Source organism: Furipterus horrens, unplaced genomic scaffold, assembly GCF_987537825.1.
Source record: "Furipterus horrens unplaced genomic scaffold, mFurHor1.1.pri manual_scaffold_2, whole genome shotgun sequence".
Lineage (NCBI taxonomy): Eukaryota > Metazoa > Chordata > Mammalia > Chiroptera > Furipteridae > Furipterus > Furipterus horrens.
In genome coordinates, this window is record NW_028327172.1 from 139197011 (window position 1) to 139217412 (window position 20402).

A 20402-nucleotide genomic window follows, 5' to 3' on the forward strand; every position below is an offset into this window, starting at 1 on the left:
AAATAGGTCAGTGTTGTTTCCAAAAAAACATACCTCTGTGAGTCTTCCTTTCTATATGTCTCAAATATTTACAACACTTATAAAATCAACACTCTGACTACTTCATTATATCTTCTAGGGTAACTGTACCCATGTATTTACATAATAAAATAATAATAATAATTTTTTTAAAAAAATATTTTATTTATTTATTTTTAGAGAGAGGGGAAGGGAAGGAGAAAGAGGGAGAGAAACATCAATGTGTGGTTGCCTCTTGTGTGTCCCCAGCTGGGGACCCGGCCCGCAACCCGGGCATGTGCCCCGATTGGGAACCGAACCAGTGACCCTCTGGTTAACAGGCCGCATTCAATCCACTGAGCCACACCAGCCAGGGCTAAAATAACTATTTTTAATATAAATATTTGCCTTTCTCTTCTTTGGATTACAGTTACGATATTAATATTATCAATATAATTCAACTAGTTAGGGATTATATATATAATCATGAATTTTATTTCAGGATAATAAAGGAATAATACAAAATATTTGTTATTAAAAAGGGGCATTTGGGAGTGTTGGGTTGATAATCATTGATTTACAGCATTTGAAATGCCAATATAAAAATATTTAAGTGGAAAAATCCCTTCTCACATTGCAAGGCAGAATATAGTAGATAGTAGTGAGCCATTTAAACGTTAGGTTCACAGCTGTCACTACATGTAAACATTTTTATAATACTGAAGTCTATTTAAATAATGTTAAATGATAGTCTTCAATGCAAAGGCAAAGGCAAAACTAAAATCTATTGGGAATATCCCTGTGTTACAAAGCAAATGCAAACAAACTGACATACAGCTATATCCCAGTTAGGCTAAAAGAAACAAATTCTTAGTCCCACAACAAAGCACTGAGTCTGAGGGGCAGCTCTACCATCTTCGATCTCTTGAGCTCTTACCTCTTTCAGGATCCCTGTGTGCTTTGATTTTGCTTTCAGAATTTTCTGAAATTCCTCAGATTCTAGGTAGGCAAGTTGTTCTTTCCTTCTTTTCCTAGCAGGCTCCAATTCCTCCTCAGCTAGAGCAGAAAGAAAAGGCATCAGCCGGTACCGCCCAACTACTAGTGCCTCATCGACTCAGTTTCCCCCATTCTCTCTGTCTCTGCCCACCAGGCCCTTCAAACTGAATTCACCTACTGGTAACAGCAAAGTAAGACTCTTAAGAAATGAGCTGAGAAATAGAAACTAGAATATAGAAGATAGCAGATTTGACCACTGAATTAGAATCTCTTTTTCACTTTAAAACAGGAGCTAACTGTGATAACAGATAATAGATATTCTATTTACAAACTGATATTAAAATGACATTGCCTACTTCAGTTTTAAAAATAAAAGTAGGGCAATTCTAAACAATGGAACTCTGCTTCTTTCAAAGTACAGGTATCCCCCATATAACATGGTACTTCTATAACACAGTTTCACTCTAACATGGTTAGAGAATTGGGGAACCCCCCTATATAACACGGTACTTCTATAACATGGTTTCACTCTAACACAGTTAGAGAATTGGAGAAAACTCCATGTAACACAAAACTAGGGAAATCCCCGTATAATACTGAACAAGATAAAAGCTTTTCAGAGCAAAAGATAACTCATTTAAAAATTTTCATTCGAGTGCATACATCGTATCAGATTTGCCTATAGAATTTTAAAATTAAGCAGAATTTTAAACCCATTTTATTCATGGAGTATTAATTAGACTTTAAAACTTTAATTGTGTTTTTCTCTTTGTTACATTACACATACATATATTAACACTGAAGAAAATGAAGAAGTTAAACACTTTACTATAAAAAGTGTAAAGAGAGGCCTAGACTTAGCCGAACAGTTAGTCATTTTTCTTAAATGAAGATCCTTGCACTGAAAGGAGCACAAAGTTTAAGAACTTCAAAAGTGCTTAGCACCATATAACGAAATTTATAAAGATCTCTCAGCTAAAAGCAAGAAATCTAATAACAGATTTTTTGCAAAAAGTAGAGCACAGAAATCAAGATAATGCTGAAGGAAGTTCAGAGGATGAGGATATCTTGTCAAAAAGAAAACGCATTCAGTTAATGGAGCTTAGTAGTGATGACGAAGAAAACATTCCTTAATTCATATTAGTATGTAATACTTTTGATGAAAATTGCTTTAATAAAGATATTTCTCTTAATTATAGAGATATAATAGTATTTTTTTTAATTTTTGGAACCTCACCCCCTTTTTGTACTAGTTCTTTGTTTTGTATAACATGGATTCACATAACACGGCATTTGTTAGGAACCTAAGAACCAAGTTATACGGGGTTTACCTGTACACCTTTATACCAACATATAAGTACAAAGATCTAATGAGTAACCCTTTTCTCAAGTTTTCAAATTGTGCATAATTTCAATTTAATGCGATTGTAAAAAACAAACAGTTCCAGTTGTGGAAATTTTATTTGGGTATTCTACTTAGAGGTAAACCGAAGTAAAATGACTTGGTGTCAGGGACACTGGCTATGGCTTATACATTTCCTTTATAAACAGTTTCTCTTTCCTACTGTAAACTTTGAAATCTGCAGTACCTTGAGGAGAAAATGTGGTGTTCTTCTCTACACGTTTCTTCACTTTCAGGACACCCTGGGGGTCGTTTTGTTTCTTTTTAATGCTGTTTGGGTCTGTCTTTGAAAGAATTTGACCTTTTGCCCGTAATTTGGTTACAGCAGCTAACTAAAAAAAGAGAAGAGAGGGAGAGAAAAATCTAAAAATGAGATAAGGCATCTGTAGCTCTGCACCCCTTCCAGCTATTAACCAATGAATTCTGGCTGCTCACAAATATAAACTGGCAAAATGCATCTTCATTTTACTTAGCATTCTTACAATTATTAAAATTTAAAAGCATGAGAAGATAGGTCTATAATTTAGTAAATAAAGTCTCAACTTCTTTAAATATCATAAAATTAACATCAGCTAGTCTGTAGGCTTTAAGATCCATAGAGGAACCACATAACACTTGAAAGTTTGTTTTAGAATCAGACAGATGTAGGATAGAATTCCAGCTCTGTCACTTACTGGTTTGTAACCTCAGTTACTTAACTGGTCAGCCTCAGTTGCTACATTTATAAAATGGGATGATAGCATTTCTCTATCTTTTAGGGTTGTGTGAATGAAATGAGATAATGCATGCAAAGCATGCACCTGGACACAGAAAACAGCATGTACACACCTACCACAGCTACAGAGTAAGTGACAAACACATGCAATTATTATCAGTACTGTAGGTACAGCTTTGGCTTGTAGCTCACCTTTGCCTTCCATGTGGTTATAGCTGCTACCAGAACAAAGTGAAGACAGCTCAAGATAGGGAGATGCAGGAAGGGGAGTGGTAAAATGTGCTGAGTAGTGGGGTTCTGAGCTGCCCAACTTCCACTTCAAACACAGCAACTCAGCTTTTATGTCTATAGGATGGGCTTCTGTGTAAGATTTCTTTCAAAGGAGTCCTTAAACCACTATTTTACAGTGTTGCCTCAACAATTACAAGAATTTTTCCCCTAATGACAGTGTTTCCAGCTGTGAAACAGTATCTTCTTCTAGACTATCTCCTTCAGACTAACAAAAAGTGTTGAGGTAATGCCTATTTTTTTGGACTAAACTAATGGCATTATTTTGACACCACTATCATTTAAAATTTCATTGACTCTAATTACCACAATCAATAAATAGCTATTAGGTGTCTGTCATTCCTGATCATAGGTAAATAAAGTGTGAAACTCCAGCTATGTCTTACAGAAAGCAAATTCAAACACTGAAGAAAACAAATACTACCCCTGGCTGGTGTGTCTCAGCGGACGGAGCGCCAGCTTGCGAACCAAAAGGTGGCCGGTTTGATTCCCAGTCAGGGCACATGCCTGGGTTCGGGCCAGGTCCCAGATTAGGGCATGCGAGAGGCAATTGATTGATGTATCTCTCGTACAACAATGTTTCTCTCCCTCTGTTTCTCCCTCCCTTCCCCTCTCTCTAAAAATAAATAAAATCTTAAAAAAAAAAACAAACAGAAAAACAAATACCAATTACCTTTTTGGCTTCTGCTAAAGCACCCAGTTTGGGTTTTGGAGGTGGTGACTCATCAAAAAAGAGAACATCATCTCCTTCGGAGAAGCCTCGCCCCAGCCTGGGCGCCTGGATGGCTGGGGTTCCTTCCAGCCTGGGGAACTCAGCCCCTGTGGGCGGAGACCGAGAGGCGGGCTGCCCAGACGACGACGGCACAGCTGGGCTTTTGATGTCACTTGAGCTTTGCAAGAATCTTTAGAGAAATATGCAGTCACAGACTACGCAAGTACAAAATAACAGACTGGGAGACTGCAGGAAGGTCACCAGTTGATAAGTAATTTTTAGTAAAATAATTTCCCCTCCTTGGTTAATAATTCAGATTAGCAGGCTATAAGAAGAATGCTAGTTTCAGTAACTTTTCAAGTTGACTGATTATTTCATTGAAAATGCTCTAATTGTTTTGCCAATTTAGAACTAATTATTATTTTTATCAATTGGCTTTCCAGTGGGTGCTGTCTACAGAACACAGCCCCGAAGGTGAGCGACAGACTACAATTCCTAGCCCTCTGGCTAGACTAGGACCTTTAAGAATGCACCCAATCTCTGTATTTTACTCTCCTAGGAAGGGATAACTCATGTGATCAATTTGGAAGCCTTAACAGAAGAGTGCTATAATTCACATAGTGACTATTTTACATACAGTTTTAAGGGCCATTTAAAAACAACAAACATCAGAATTTATCTAGTTCAAACCTCTCACCTTACGGTTGAAGAAACTGAGGCCCAAGACCCAAATGCTCCTCTTGAGGCTTGGGACTGGAACCAGACAATCCCAGGCCAGTCTTCTTTTCTCTACCACATATACCCACTCTTGCCAGCTCCAGGCCAAATTAGCAAACTGTGTATCACTTCCTACCCAAAGATATGTTTAACTTGTTCAGCAAAATTCTGAAAAACTATAAATTATGCCTTTAAACTGACAGGTGCTCTCTTATTTCACACAAGGTCCACAACCCCAAATATGTTTTTATATCTATATGTATGTATATATATATATACTTAAGATGTGCTGTTGGCACATGATGACTACCCCTACAGATATCCCTTCAGAACCTCACAGACATTTGTAAGGACCGAATGAGATAATGAATTAATACAGGGCATAACACGGTACTTGAGAGCAGCTTTTATTACAATACTATTCAGATAACTTGAACTCAAGACCTTTTGGGATAATGACTTAGTAAGTTATAAAAGGTCTAATCACTGGGCTGCACATCTAAAATTATTATAGTATTTTATGTCAAGTGTAATTTAAAAAGTATTATATTAATGTCAAAAAAAGAATCTTTGATTTGTTTAACTTCCATATTCATTTCCACTTGATTTTGCCTCTAAAATGACCATTTTCAGTGACTCATTTTTATTATTTACTTGAACAAATGCAAAATCTACTCATTGGCTCAGCCTGTAATTAAAACCGTAATTGTGGCAAACGAAGAAACAGGAGCCAAACAGGTCAATATGTGCTTTCCTTTCCCCAAATCCTTTCTAGATGTCATTCCTTTCTCTTCCATGGTGATATTAATTCCTGTAACCTGTACCACTTGGTCTCAGGATTCACTAACCATAAGGCAGAAATTTAAAACTTAAAATGCTATCTATTTAGGTTATGTTAAAATTATTTTAACACTTTCCTAGTTAAAAAGCTAGCCAACCACCCAAAATCTAAAGCTGCATTTTTGAAATCTATGAGACATTCTGAGGATTCCTGAGATGAGTTAACCAAGCAGGGATTATTAAATGTTACTCTTACTGTTTTGTGATTTCTTCTGATTTCTTTTTCCTCATCTCCAACATATGCTGTTTCTGTTGCTTCAGGAGAGCCGATGCTGAGATAGACTGGAAAGCAGGTTTCGGGCTTCCCATGGTCCCTAAAACACAAGCCACAACCTGAGGGATTTCTGGGAGGCAGCGGGAACTCAGGAATGCACGCTAAGCAGGTGCAACCGTACTCTACCTGATGATTTGACTTTGGCTAAATGTTGTTTCAAGTTTCTGGCTCCAAATGTAGGCAAGTCCATCAATTCCCTGAATTCCTCAGAGCAAGACAAGCTCTTCCGGGCTATTCCTGGAATATATAAATATAAAAATCAGCTTCAGAGGATTCAAAATTTAGACTTCTTGATGTCATGTGACTTATCACTTAAAGTCTGCCTTCATAACTTAGTCATCAGTAAATCAAGTGCATGGAACATCAAGAGAAAAAAATGATTCTTAACCTCTCATATCAGACTAATAGGACTGCAAGGGTATGGCAAATACAACTTATTTTGAGTAATGATTAGAATACTCGTATCTGTAGGATCACTTCATACACTATTTCTTAAATATGCACTATGGATAAAGGTCCATTCTAGACCCTGACCACTGTTATGAATAAAGTCCCAAGTACAGGGTGAATGCAGCATTCTCTGACTTAGATCTGTTTTAACGAAAGATAATGGATGGTTTGATCAGGAATGTGATAGTACTAATTCTAATATATTAAGTGTTAGATCCAGGTACATCAAGAAATTTTAAAAAGCATACTGAACTAGGACACAGACAAGATTAATATGTTGTTTTTTCTTAAGATGCTGCCAACTAAGCTTGATTCCTTCGGCACAGGGCATATTACCAAGATCGTGATGAGTGGATATTTATAATTTAGAGTATAGACTGGGACCATTTTCAATGCTAAAGACTACACATTTAAGCCAGAGAAAGAAATGTAGTCTTGAGAAATAAAGTTACCGAGTTTTTGTTGAGTCTCCTGAATGACCACATCTGTGCCCTTCACGACCAGATTAGTCAGAGTAGTTTGAATCTTCTTTTTAGGAGCGCCAGCTGCTGCACTGTAATGACAAAAGTCACCCCCAGAAGGAAAGTCATTAAACTTGAGTGCTCTGATGAAGTAAAAATGAAGTACTTGTTTATCACAAACTGTCCAATTTTCTCAAAACAGCATTTAACTAGACTTTCTTAATGCCATGGCCCGGCAGCAACTGCGGAAAGCAGTCATCACAGATGCGAAGCAGCAGCAACCTGCAAATCTGCGTGAGGCCGTCGGGAAGGATAATTTGGCAAAAGAATAAAAAAATACACCAACACTTTAATCAAGTAGTCCAGGAATTTATCTTAAAATAACTGAGGACTAGGGAAAAAGCTGGATATTAACAAAAGTTTTGTTTATGTTAAAAATTAGAAACAGCATTAAGGTTTATCCAGAGGGAATTGTTTAAATTATCGCAGAGCCATGTAAAAGAATACTATGGAGACACTTAAAATAATGCCACCAGTAAATATTTGATAAAGACATTATTTTATGTTTAAAAAAAAGGACCTAAAGTATAGGCACAGTATAATTTCATTTTAAGTTACTAAAATTTTATACATATGGAAAAGTAAAAACCATCTAGAAGCATATATAACAAAGAACTAACATATACATACATATGTATTTTAAAATAATGTATGTGTATTGCTTTTTGCAGTTTGGAAAAATACAGAAATGATTTTAAATTTAACAAGCTTGATATTACAAAACAGGCAGGGAGTGAGAGTCCTCCTCTTGCCCAATTTCTGTTGGACATGGAACAAAATCTACGCTTTGTCCTTGGACCAGCTGTAGCTCCCTTTAGCCAGCTCCCTACCTGCCACGTCCTCAGATGTGCTTCTAACAATGAGGGATAAGGTCATCAATTACTTACGTCAGGGACTCTATGGGGATGCTGAGATCACAAAAAAAGAGGCCACAAACAGCTGTCTCCCACACCCCTTTCTGAAGCTGCACTGCCTATTTGTTCACTGAATTAAACATGGATTTCAAGAGGTCTGCAACCTCACTCTAACCACAGTGAGGAAGATGTCAATACAATGATCAAAACACTTTTAATGGCCAAACAAAGTTCCAATATTCACATTAGAGCCCAAACAGAAAGCATGAACTGGCTGTTAAAGACCATCATGGCATGACTCAATTTCTCCCCATTCTGTGGGTTTTCCTCCCTACTTGGGAATAAAAGAGGCCCTCATCTACCTTGTTATAAGCAGTGAGTTATTAAAGATAAAACCTGTGCAAGTCTTCTAGGATCATTAACAGAAATCTACGGTCATTAGCTTTATTCTTATAAGACAAACAAGATCCTGGTCCCAAAAGCAGCCCAAGAATGTCTTACACTGAGGCTGCATATGATGTTGAAGAAACCCCTCCATAGTAAAAACCATCCTGACACAGCCGTTCTTTCAGACCGATGCCTTTGCGGGCGAACTTCTTTGGAATTCGTCCTCCGGAGAAGGTGGACTGCAAGTCAGCTCGCCTGGCACTGAGCTTCTTATACTGGGCCTGGACGTGATATTGACAGTATTCGCAGTCCTTCTGAAAAAGGAAAAGGGGTGCCTAAGGTGAGGGTAACAGGCCAGGAAACAACATAAATACACACGGTCCTTTTCTCCCAGCTTGTGGAACACCATTCTGTATGCAGAGTTCCCCCACTGACCTCCAAGGCCATTCACAAGCTGCAGCCATGCAGTGACTAAGGGGCAAGAAGTCCTTTCCTTAAATTCCAATTAAAGCAGTAGTCAGGTGGAAGAAAAAGGGGTATAGTTCACTCCCTCTGCACTCTTTCTACACTTGAAATAAAATCAGGTTCTGGGTCAAACCTTGAAAACATTACACTAAGTGAAGAAGCCAGACACAAAATGGCACATATTGTATGATTCCATCATATCAGCGATTTTCAACTGGTGTGCTACAAGAATTTTTAAAACATGCAATACCCGACTATTTAGTCAGGGGCACTGGCCTCTTTTCTCTTAAGATTGTCAAATAAAGAAAAAATTACAACCGCCAACACAACAATAGCCTTCCAGTGGGAATGAATCAACATTTACCTAACTTTTCGTCAGGTCAGTAAAAAATGCATCTTTTTGGTGGGCTGTAGAATTTTAGTAATTAGTTTACGTGTGCCATGAGATGAAAAAGGTTGAAAATTGCTGCACTATATAAAATGTCCAGAATAGGCAAATCCAGAGATAGAAGAGATATTAGAACTTACCAGAGGTGAGGGGAAGAGGGGAATGGGGAGTGGCTGCTAATGGGTATGGGTTTTTTTGGGGTGGGGTGGAGTGGAGTGGAGGTGGATATTGAAAATGTTCTGTAATTACATAGCAATGAAGGCTGCGCAACTCTGTGACTATATTAAAAATTAGTAGGGGCAGGGGAGAGCAACAGGGGGGAAAATGGGACAACTGTAACAGAACAACAATAAAAAAGTTATTAAATTATACACTTTTAAAAAGTGAATTGTGTGGTATGTGAATTATATCTCAGTGAAGCAATGTGCTTTTAAGCTCTAAGAGAATGTATAATGAAGTTAAGGCATAGACAAAAGTAAGATTTTCCATGTATTTCATCATAGTGTTTGATCCCTGGTACTACAAAGAATGGATAAAAGAATGGTTGGTTTCAGTTTAGAATTGAGGGTAAACTAAAATTATTTCTTATAGCTCGTAGTCAGCTGGCAATTAAAGATCACTTTCCTAAGAGGTTAAATCCGTCCCCTGCTCTCAGCTTCTCAAACTGGCAATTATTAACTACACATTTAATTTTCTCACTCTGAAGCTTCCTGTCATGTAGGAAACTCAGTTCCAAAGCGGTCATTACCACTAAAGTACCTACAATGTATTCCTATTAATTCCTTTATTTAGCGGAAAACCATCCTAACAAAGCTGAAACCAACCAAATTAACAGTCTGTGTACACGGTTCTCCATTCTTCTTCTTGGCTTTACAGGTTCCCAGGTCAAGAGCTTCACCCATAATTAAGACCTTTTGAGGATGATCAATAGATAAGCACACCTGTAGAAAAGAAGTGGAATGGAGTTAAAAGCAGATGAAGGTATGATCTTTTATCAGCTAGAATGGATAAAAGAATGGTTGGTGTGAGGTAAGAGGCTCTATCAGTCTAAAGGAATTTGAAACCAGTGCCCCATAAAACACTATCGGAAGTGGGAGGTGAATAAGACTCATTTAGTTCTCTACCCAATACACACCCTCTCCTGTCTTTTCTATCAGAATCTTGATTTTACTTAGATTGACAAATGCTGAGCATAGGGCAATGAATGGATCCCATTCCGTTTTCCCAGCACTCCTTATAGTTAGCAATGGTCATGTGACTATATTCTGACCAATGAGACTGAAGCTGAGGAAGCCTTTGTTTTACTGATAAAAGCAGACAGAGGAGGCTGGCTCACTTCCTGCCTTGAAGGGCTTCAAAGTCATCTTGTGACCGAGAAGAAAAGGCTGAGGGACTCAGACACTGGCCCTGATATCATGACATTGCCTATGTCTGGACTTTTTTTTAATGTGAGAGAAACAAACCCCATTGTTTACTGTTAAGAAGAAACTATAGTGAAGTTTTTCTGTTACTTGTAGCCAGACACATTGGGACAAATAGGTGAAGATTTATTGCCATTCTCTGATGAAAACAGGAATGAAAAAACTGTCTCTCACTGCTCCTGATAATAATAATAATAATCTGTCTACAACAAAGTGTAGCTTCTTGCTGGGTGAGATAAAGAAATGGTATGTCCCATTCACACTGTATTTAAATTTACAATTTACTAGAGAAATCAGTGGGTAGTACAAAAACTCTAATGATGCTTAAGAAGATAAAAACTCACTTCAATTCTAAGTTGCAGCTATGGTTGTACTAATCAATGAAGCAAAGTCCCCTCAACTATAAAACTATAAAACCTTGCCTTCTTGACAGTCCATGGAAATTTATGAAGGAGCTAAGGAGACCTGAGCATAAGAGTTCGAAAACTCCAAGAACCCTGCAACTAATTTTAAAAGATATAATGAAAAAAGATGATACAGAACATGGGATGAACAAACAAGCAAAAAACCAGATTAATGGAGATATAATAATATAAAAGCACAATTTATTACCTGGATGTAGACCAACACAAATCTTTTTGACAGAACTTGACTAAGCTGCAAAGGCCCTCCCGCCAATAATCACGGAAACAGATTCTTACCTCCTCGGAACCATCCTTGGGCTTCATGGGGTTAGCATTGAGCAGCCCTATGACAGTGCCCTGCTCAGTCTTCCAGAGTTCTTTGTGAACTTCTCCAAACAAGAACAATGACACATACCGTGTCAGGTCACGAAGATCATTCAGTCGCCAGATGCTAAAGGTTTTCCCCTGGAACAAATATTTATTAATTGTAATGATTTTTGAATAATGGGTTACACCGTCTCCATTTACAGATGAAGTGTTCTACTGTGGAAAAATATGGAAGTACAATCCACCCTGAATATAGAATCATCAGAGTGTCTGTTAATTATAAATGAATCCTTTCTCTAGGCTTCAGTACCACCCTTCTCATTTAGAGATGGAGGTGAAGTAAAGGCAAGTCAGAGCAAACTTGTTACTGGTCTTTAATTCTCAGGTCTAAGCAGTCAATGGGATAGCAGAGTCCTTCTAACCTCTCTCACTCAGACACACACTCCTGTGCGCACAATGTTTAAAAGGACAAGAGGAAGTTGTAGCACTACCACTTAATAACTTACTGATATAAATTCATCACTTATTACCAATTAATTATATTATTAACATTAATAAGGCTTCAGGTCCATGCTTCTAAGTCTTTGCTAAGCTTAGAAGAAGAAAGTATCATTTAAAGAAAACTGGGTGCATTTAACTGCAAAATTTCATTACTATTATTAAATATCTGAAGAAATGCAACTCAAAACGCTGACCAATTATAATGTGAACAACTATGAACACCTCCACGTTTAGATTTAAAACAAAATAATTCAATAATACTGAATCAAGCTGTTTCACAGAGGAATCCCAGAGTGGGTATAATTACAGCTTATGGTGAACTATTGCCTGGACTCAAGTGTTATAATTATTCTTCCATGGATTTGTACAATGCCTTTCTTGGAAGAGTTCATATAAAATTTCACACCTATTATTTCAAATGTCATTATACCCAGTGATGCAATTAAAAACTTAAAAACCAGACTTAATCACATTTACCTAGACAGAACAGGGCTAGAATCTAAAACTCAGCTTCTGGTGTCGGAGCTCAAAAAAAAACCCATCTAAATTTGGCAAGATCTAAATTAGAGAATGAAATCAGTATTGATCATGATTATTCATAGTATTTGAACAATGGGAGGGACTTTCCACATAATTAGAAGCCAGTTCCTTCATTTTACAGATAAGGAAATGGAGGCACTTAAAGATTAAGGGTCACCCTAAGGCTACATAGCTAGAAAGGAAGAACCATGGTTAGAACTCAGGTTTTCTGACTTGACAGGCCACAAAATAATTTTGTTATGCCTCAGTCAACTGCAATTTTAAAACTTGTTAGATCTTTTGTAATATCCATAAAATTAAATACACCACACTGTGCTGGCACAGGTCAGCAATTTCAGAACTTCTGCAATTGACGTCTTACATCTAATAAAGCTCTCAAAGGATCTGTAAACGCAGCCTCTTTGACCACCTGCTCCTGTCCTCCACAAAAGGGCCTACAGTATCACAGGGGCAACCATGTGTCACCAAAACAATGACAAATGAAAGGCAGTTAAGATTTATGTGGGCAACAAGAAGCCCAAGAAATATACACACCCAAGCCTTCTTCGAGTAGAGCATTCTTTACGCATAACCCTTGGATACCAACTCAATGATGGTGTGGCAGCTTGAGAACCTACTAACAATTATTCCAAAATGAAATACTGATGGGTTCTGGGTAACAAATCAAGAGCATGAGTCCCCACTGCCAGCTTGTGATGAAGAGCTAAGAAATCAATAAAATGGCTCACACTGTTACAGCTCTGCGGAGTGACTTTCTTCATTATAACCCCAAATGTCACCCAGTCTATTTCTTCCAGCTTCTCACTTGCCATCTTTTCCTTGAGCTGAGACAGTCTGATCAGTTTTCGCCCGGTCATTTTCTTGTTCATTTCTGTGGAGGACACTCGAGGACGTCTGGGTCAAGAAACCAGCAATTGCAATTAGTAGACTATTAAGTCTAATAGAAGATTATCTGGCACTATAGTAGGTTGGTTAAAAGAGGTGCTGTAGGCAGAAATCTGTGAAGAACCTTTTTTCAGGGAGGTTTAGTTATATAGTATGGGCTAGGAGGACATTTTTATGGCAGATAAATAAAAATAATATAATTTTTAAAGCTAAGTTTGTGCTTCCTCAGATATAGAACTGGGGCTTATATAGAAAATAAAAAAAGATTACAAATTCTTTAAGTTATTATCAATTATAAGTTATAATAGCCTTTAAAAATAATGTCTTTTGACTTTTAATACAATATCATGAATTGACTTAAGTAAATAAGATATTTAAATTTCATCAGTTCTGCAAGAATTCTACTGGTTCTATTTCTAATCAGATTTTTTTTTAAGCCAGCATTTTCACATAATAAATAAAGGCTTTAACTCTATCTTCAATTAATATAGTCTTGTTCCTAATGACTGGCCCAAATCTGGTGAATTTGCAAATTGTTTTTCTCTAGTAGAATATTAGTATCTGTTCCATGTTTGATATTATATATTCAAGGACAAGAGAAAACACAAACAAACATGCCTTTGACTCTTTCAGAAGTCTTCTGGAATAAAAAGTCCTAGAGCTAACTCTGGACAATGAAGAATATTCAGGAGAAATCCTTTCCTTTGCCTGATTTCTGTGAGTTAAAAGGTTATCATCAGATTACTAGCCTTCAGAATATTTTTAGGGTCTGAGGTTCAGATACACAATTAGACACTCAAACAATTCTGCAATCCTCTAAACTTGTACTCCACTAAGAAGCTTTGGCTGAGCAGTTTCAACTTTGTCCACCTCCATTCAATTCACACGTGTGGTACACTCGCATCAGCAACATCTTTCATCATCAATGGGCTGGTTGGGGCAGGCAGCATCACCTCAGGAAGGACATGTTTACCTTGAAAAAGAAATGCTGAAGCTCCTCAGCGAGCTTTTATTGCATCCCATCCCTCAGATTCTGTCTCAAACATAATTAAGATGCTGAATTTTTTTATTTTGGAGTACTGAGTCTTCGCAACGCATGTCTACTGTTATTACTTTATGTACAGTACCACACTGTAGAATGGCAGCTACTTGTTCTCCCTCTGCTCAGTAATACACAATTCAAGAGCTTGGCAGTTGTAGTGCAGACTGACATGGTTAAGTGTTCTAGAGGGTGAGTACTTGGCTACTCAGATGGACTGTACTAAAAGCAATCTGGTCTCAGAGTAAAGATCACAGTTCTGCCCTGGGCTTCAAGAGGTACCGATGGAGACACAGCAGAGTAGTGGTACAGAGCACAGAGAATTTTTAAGTCTAGGCTTTGCACTGAACTGCTCCTGCAATTTGTTCCTATTTTAATGAATACCTTAGTTTTTCCACATAACAGATGCAAAGAATATAAATTTGCCTTATTAGGAAAAAAAGAATACAGCTATTTTTCTTAACATCAATTACAAGATACTATTATCCTGGTGTGTATATCTTTATGTATTTAAAAAGTCTCTATCTCTGTTTCTATCTGTCATTTTCTGATTAAATATACTGTCAATTTCATATATATAAATAAGCAGGTCTTCCTTAAACATTTCATATGCAAATGTACTTAGTCACACCCAGTGCTCAATGCCAAGTTTCCTCAAGTTCCACAACTATTGGTGTTCTGTGGATCTGCTTACTATTTCTAAAAGGGTCAGCCCTCAGGAAGGAGGACAAGACTCCTGGAGGGGCCGTCAGTTACTGACCTGAGCCTCAGGCCGGAGAAAGCTTCCACGGAGACTGGCTCAGGCGTGTCCCCAGAACTCTTGGGGGCCCCTGCACTCTGGTCTCTAGTCATTCCACTAGGTTTGTTCCCAGGAGTCATTCGGAGTGGTTGGGAGGGTGCACTTGTCATCCTTGAAGGTGAACTTCTGGGTTCTAGAAAATTAAAATTAAAATCAAGTGGAAAAAAACCCCACACTGCTAACATTTTTAATAGAATTGTTCCTTTAAAAAAAAAATTTTTTTATCAACACATGCAATACACAGATCCTGAGAGAACAAAGGAAGCTCACAAGATCATTCTGTACTGCCCTCAAAACCTCTGCAGTATAGTCCCAAAGAACTTCCAGTAATGATGGAAATGTTTTATACCAGTGCTGACAACGTGGTGGCCACTGTCACTTATAATTGACTATTGCTTCTAATGAAATGAATGTCTAATTTAATTTAATCTAATTTAAATAGCCACATGTGTTAGTGGCTGCTATATTAGACAGTGCCACTTTCTAAAACACTGTTTCTCTGTGCAATGACATTTATGGAGTGTTTTAGCATATATGGAGTACTGTGGTAGACTCCATAAGGGCGTAAGAGCTCTCCTTCAGGATTCCATAATTAGTGGATATTTGTGCACATATCAAATTCTACCCAGAGAAAATCCCAAGTTAGCTCCCTCCCTTTCTTTTGTTTCATTTCATTTCAATCCATTCCATTTAATTTGCAGGGCGGGGACATTAGAAGGACAAGGGTATTACACTGACATGGTCACTTTTTGTATTTTAAGCATTTGCTGTTGCTCCTAAGTCAGACAGTTTGGATATTTTCCTTCATTAAGTATCACTCTCTCTTAAACCAGATTTTTGTTTAATCCAAGAGAGACTGGATCACTCTCCCAAGCAAGGGGCCAGGGCAACCCTAGAATTTCTAGAAACCATGGTCATGTCCCACCCTCAAAACAAAACTTTGGAAGTTACCTAATAAAATACCTTAAAAATGCCAAAGGTCCTAAGGGGATGGACCCTATTCATAAGTGGATACATAAAATATAAATTTGTTGTCAAATAAATATAAAAACTTGGAGGCTGAAAATATTCTTTTATTGTGCCATATGCCAATGCTACTCAAAAAGTCCTTTTGAACATATATGGTAAAAAAAAATGCTGTTATCTCTAGATGATTTTGTCTTCCATCTTTCAAAGAATAATCACTTTGGGCAAACTGGTGCAATATGACAAAAACAATAGACCTTTTATTTTCATTCTATTGTGTGTGTGTATATATGCATGCTGAAGCAGGCTTTTATTTGAGTACTATTCTAGACTCCTGACAGAGAAACCTTTTCTAAAGAACAGACCTTCTGGTTTAATACAACCTAATTTCAAATAAAACCTGACCACTTTTTAAGGGACCCTGTGCCTCAGTCTCACAGCTCAATGATTAAATCTCTAAATTCCTAGCATGAGAACGCAATCCAGCATTTATATTTTCTATAGTTCAAATCAACTGCAGGATGACAGAGTTAAAGAAATTTCAACCCATTAAGTATTTACTAAATATCTACTAAATAGTAAATTTTCTAAGTACTTTGAAATATAGAGAAATTTTCAGTACACAATGTAGCATATGGTTTCCATTTCCAAGAAATGTACTTTTCTCAGTGGTCAGAAGAAACAGACCAGTGCTCGCATGCGCGCTCCCCCTCTCTCAATCCCTCAATCTCACACACACAACACACAGACACACACACATGCGCGCGTGCGCGCCAAAACATATCTTCAACAGCACCAGAGCAGTGAGAAACCAGGAGGCTTTGGGTACTACACCTGCAGGTGAAACTCTAGGCGTCCGAGCCACCCGCTTGGTTTTCGGTAGAGTAGGAACATCAAGTTCTGCAGAAAAGCACGGCGACTCCTGAATTCTCTGAACTTTCTTCTCCTTAAGAGGGGGGCGTGGAGACCTATCTACTTGATTAAAAGTAAAAGAAGTTAGTAAAGAAAATTTAGAAAGGGGCTCAAAAGCTGTTTTACCAGGAATTAGAGGCAGAAATAATGCTACAATTTCTTAATAGTAGGAAAGCATACTATTCCTAGATTTACAATCTGATTACCAGGAGGTTTATGTGGACGGGCTGGACTTGCAGGCTGTTTAATTGTCGCCATTTTTAGCTGTTCTTGTAAGGACTTCATTTGCTCTTGCAACTTCCTTAATTCATCTATGGAGAAGAAAGTATTGATTTAAGAACAAAACCAGAAGAAAAATTATACATGATTAAAGTGCTGGAATTATTTTTGGTGTTCACCCAACTTCCCTCAAAACCTTGAGACCTGCAATATAGTCACATACCGTGAACTCAAAATTAACTTTTGCACTTCAAAGAGGTCCCTTCAGAGAAATAAACTTATTTCTAGTAACCAATCCGCTAATACCAAAGCTAATTATGAATCTATACTATTGACAGATATCATACATATCTACAGTAAGTTTTTAGGAATCAAGACATAATTACATTTAATTCACAAACTGAATATCATAATTAATACAACAAATGCTTGGTCCTGTACCAGAAAAAATTGCCAACCACTGAATTTTATTATAATTTAAAAATATAAGAGAAGATGCCAAGATTAAGAAAAGGGCACTCCTCAAAGCTTCTGTTCAGGAATGGTCTCCAGCTCAAACAGAACGTGTAGTAGCTTTTATAGTCTTGTCTCTGGCACCATATGCATATAAATTCCAGTCATATATACATATTTTTGTAAGAAGCATGAAAGTGTTATAGAGTCACCGTGTGAAGTATCAATTATAGCTGGCTGTCCCTGATACATACATATATATAACTGGCTGTCACTTTGTATGCCGAAATGCTGACCTTAAATGTCTGATGGACTAACTCAGACCATTTTTTACATAAAGTCATTTATCTCCGCCCTTGACTCAACAGCTATCTTGATGAAAACATCAGACTGGTGGTCTTCATCTAGTCTAGAGAAATCAAGTAGTAGGGGCACCTTGCAACTCTTGATTCGTTTTCCCTTGACTGGGCACAGGAGCAGGAGGGGCTCTGTTTTCATCTGATTTCAATGTAGGAGCTTCTTCTTCATCTGATAAGTCTCCCATATCTCCAAAGAGAGTAGCCAAATTTTCCTTTTGGTCTTGTGTCTCTTCCGCTTTGCCATCGTCAGCCTCCTCTGTGTAGGATTCACCATCACCATCAGCATCGAAGAGCTCATCGAATGCATCAGGTTTACCGTGGTCCTGGGTCGAGGAGTGGTTCTCTTGTGAATTACAATCCAAAGCTGACTCATTCTCCTCCAGCAGTGCAGTCAGCAGAGACAATTCATCTTCCTCTGCTAGGGGAAAAAGAAGAGAGAAAATAAGTGTACCTGAGAAAAACTGCTAATGACAAGCATAATGAAAACATTCAACATTAATATGGCAATTTAAAGTAACTACACAATGGAATACTATGTAGCAGAAAGAAAGAAGGAACTCCTGCCATTTGCAACAACATGGATGGAACTAGAGAGAATTATGCTTAGTGAAATAAGCCAGGCAAAGAAAGAAAAATACCATATGATATCACCTAATACAGGAAACTAAAGAACAACACAAACAAAGGAACTAAATAGAACAAAGAGCAGAATAGCAGTCAATAGGGGAGAGGGGAGAGGGAGAGAAGGGGGATAAGTAAGGGAAGGGTTTAGTCAAAGAACGTGCATAAATGACTCATGGACATGGACAACGGGGAGGGATATGATTGCGGGAGAGGGGGTGGGTTGGGTCGGGGAGAGAAATTAGGGGAAAAGGGGACAACTGTAATTGAAAAACCAAAATTAAAAAAAAAATAAAAATAAAGTAACTACAAATTCACCATTTTGCTTGGTATAATTATTGGTCTTATCTCCACCTTCTCTCTTTCCAGGTGCTTCTGGAAGGGCTCTGGGCTAAGAAGGGGCCAATATCTGCTTAGCAACTGCACTGGGCCAGTCACCAGGCTAGATTTTTCCCCTATGCTACATCAGCTAATGAGACAACTTCCTGCATACCAACTTAAACCCACAAGGGAATAACTGAAAAACACACTAAATATATATTTAGGCCCGAGATGTAGATATTTCCCCAGTTTTTAACTGTCTGAGAAAATTTTTTTAAATATAGAAAGGTACATACTATTACATAAAAAGTACTCCTATCCCATCACCCAGAATTAGCCACTGATAATGTTTTGTCAGGTTTGCTTTTGGCCTTTACCTTAGTTTTTTTTAGAAAACTTAAAAAAGAAAACAAAAAAACAAAAAAACACCTTACCATGCCAAGTGGTTTTTTACAAAATTTTTTATTTTTAGAGAGAGGGAAAGGTGGGGAGAAAAGACAGGGAGAGAAATTGATGTGCAAAAGAAACATCAATCAGTCGCCTCTCTCATGCCCCCAACTGAGGACCTGGCCTGAAACCCAGGCATGTGCCCTGACTGGGAATCAAACCAGTGACTTTTCGGCACTGAGCCACACCAACCAGGGCTATCATGTCAAATCTTATCCCAAAATCCTAACCACTACCTCCAGGCCCCATTGCAATCACTATCATAATTCTGGGATATCATTCTAGTCCATTTTTCATACTGTTAACATAAACATATAGGTACTCAGAACTAATACATAGTATTTGGTTGTTTTAAAAATATTTACATAAATTATTTCACAGTATATGTGTTACTCTGCATCCTGTTTTCATTTAACATTGCATATACGTATTGATCCAAATCAAAACACAGACCAGCTTATTTCTTTCAATTGCTATTCAGTAGTTCATGGTAAGATCGTATCACACTTTATTAAGTCATTTTCCAATACAGACTATTTCCAATTTCTTCACACTATAAACTATTTACATGTATACACCTTCTTGCACATGTGTGAGAGTTTCTCGGAAACACGTCTAAAGTGAAATTCCTGGACTGTCAGGTATACACCTTTTTCAACTTTACTAGATACTGCCATATTGTTCCCAAAGTGGTTGTACTCTTATTAGCATTGTACTCAAGTACCATTTCTCCCTACCACCTCACCAATATCTGATAGGTCACCTAAGAATTTTTGCCAAACTGCTGAGTGACGCCCATGGTTTTGATTTGCATTTCCAGGATTACTAGTGAGATAAAGAATTGCTTATGTTAATTAGCCAGTGGACTTCTTTTTTGATTTGTCGGTTTTCTTCGCTCAATTTTTTTTCCTATTTGGGCATTATTCCTTCATGAAACCAGAGGCATTTAAAGCAAAAATATTAAAGATATTTGATTCACTTGGTCACTGGAAAGCCAGGAGCTGAAGTCTAGACAGGGTAGCGGTCTGTCCAGGATCACATGGCAAAACAGGTCAGCACAGGAGCCTGGGTTAGGGTGGAGAGCTCTGGATCAGGAAACCAGTATCCTTTCTACTACTTTACACTACCATACTAGATGGGAAAGAGCCAACAGCCAACTTAAGGCCTAGAATCTAATGAAGG

General features: G+C 37.7%; 1 protein-coding gene across 5 annotated transcripts in view; it reads right to left on the bottom strand.

Moving 5' to 3' along the window:
• Window positions 1-20402, bottom strand: part of MCM10 (minichromosome maintenance 10 replication initiation factor) — a 32819-nt gene that overhangs the window by 7920 nt on the left and 4497 nt on the right. For 3 of the 5 annotated variants that reach the window (XM_090266523.1, XM_090266521.1, XM_090266522.1), the window contains exons 3-16: window positions 17908-18249; window positions 17007-17111; window positions 16723-16863; window positions 14884-15055; window positions 12928-13093; window positions 11129-11296; window positions 9831-9947; window positions 8268-8467; window positions 6844-6944; window positions 6068-6178; window positions 5864-5981; window positions 4072-4300; window positions 2583-2727; window positions 935-1053 (exon numbers count right to left, since the gene is read on the bottom strand). In XM_090266523.1, the coding sequence (XP_090122649.1) occupies window positions 935-1053; window positions 2583-2727; window positions 4072-4300; window positions 5864-5981; window positions 6068-6178; window positions 6844-6944; window positions 8268-8467; window positions 9831-9947; window positions 11129-11296; window positions 12928-13093; window positions 14884-15055; window positions 16723-16863; window positions 17007-17111; window positions 17908-18249 (2234 nt within the window). The remainder of the gene's footprint in view (window positions 1-934; window positions 1054-2582; window positions 2728-4071; window positions 4301-5863; window positions 5982-6067; window positions 6179-6843; window positions 6945-8267; window positions 8468-9830; window positions 9948-11128; window positions 11297-12927; window positions 13094-14883; window positions 15056-16722; window positions 16864-17006; window positions 17112-17907; window positions 18250-20402) is intronic. The other 2 variants (XM_090266525.1, XM_090266524.1) reach the window with 2 other exon arrangements.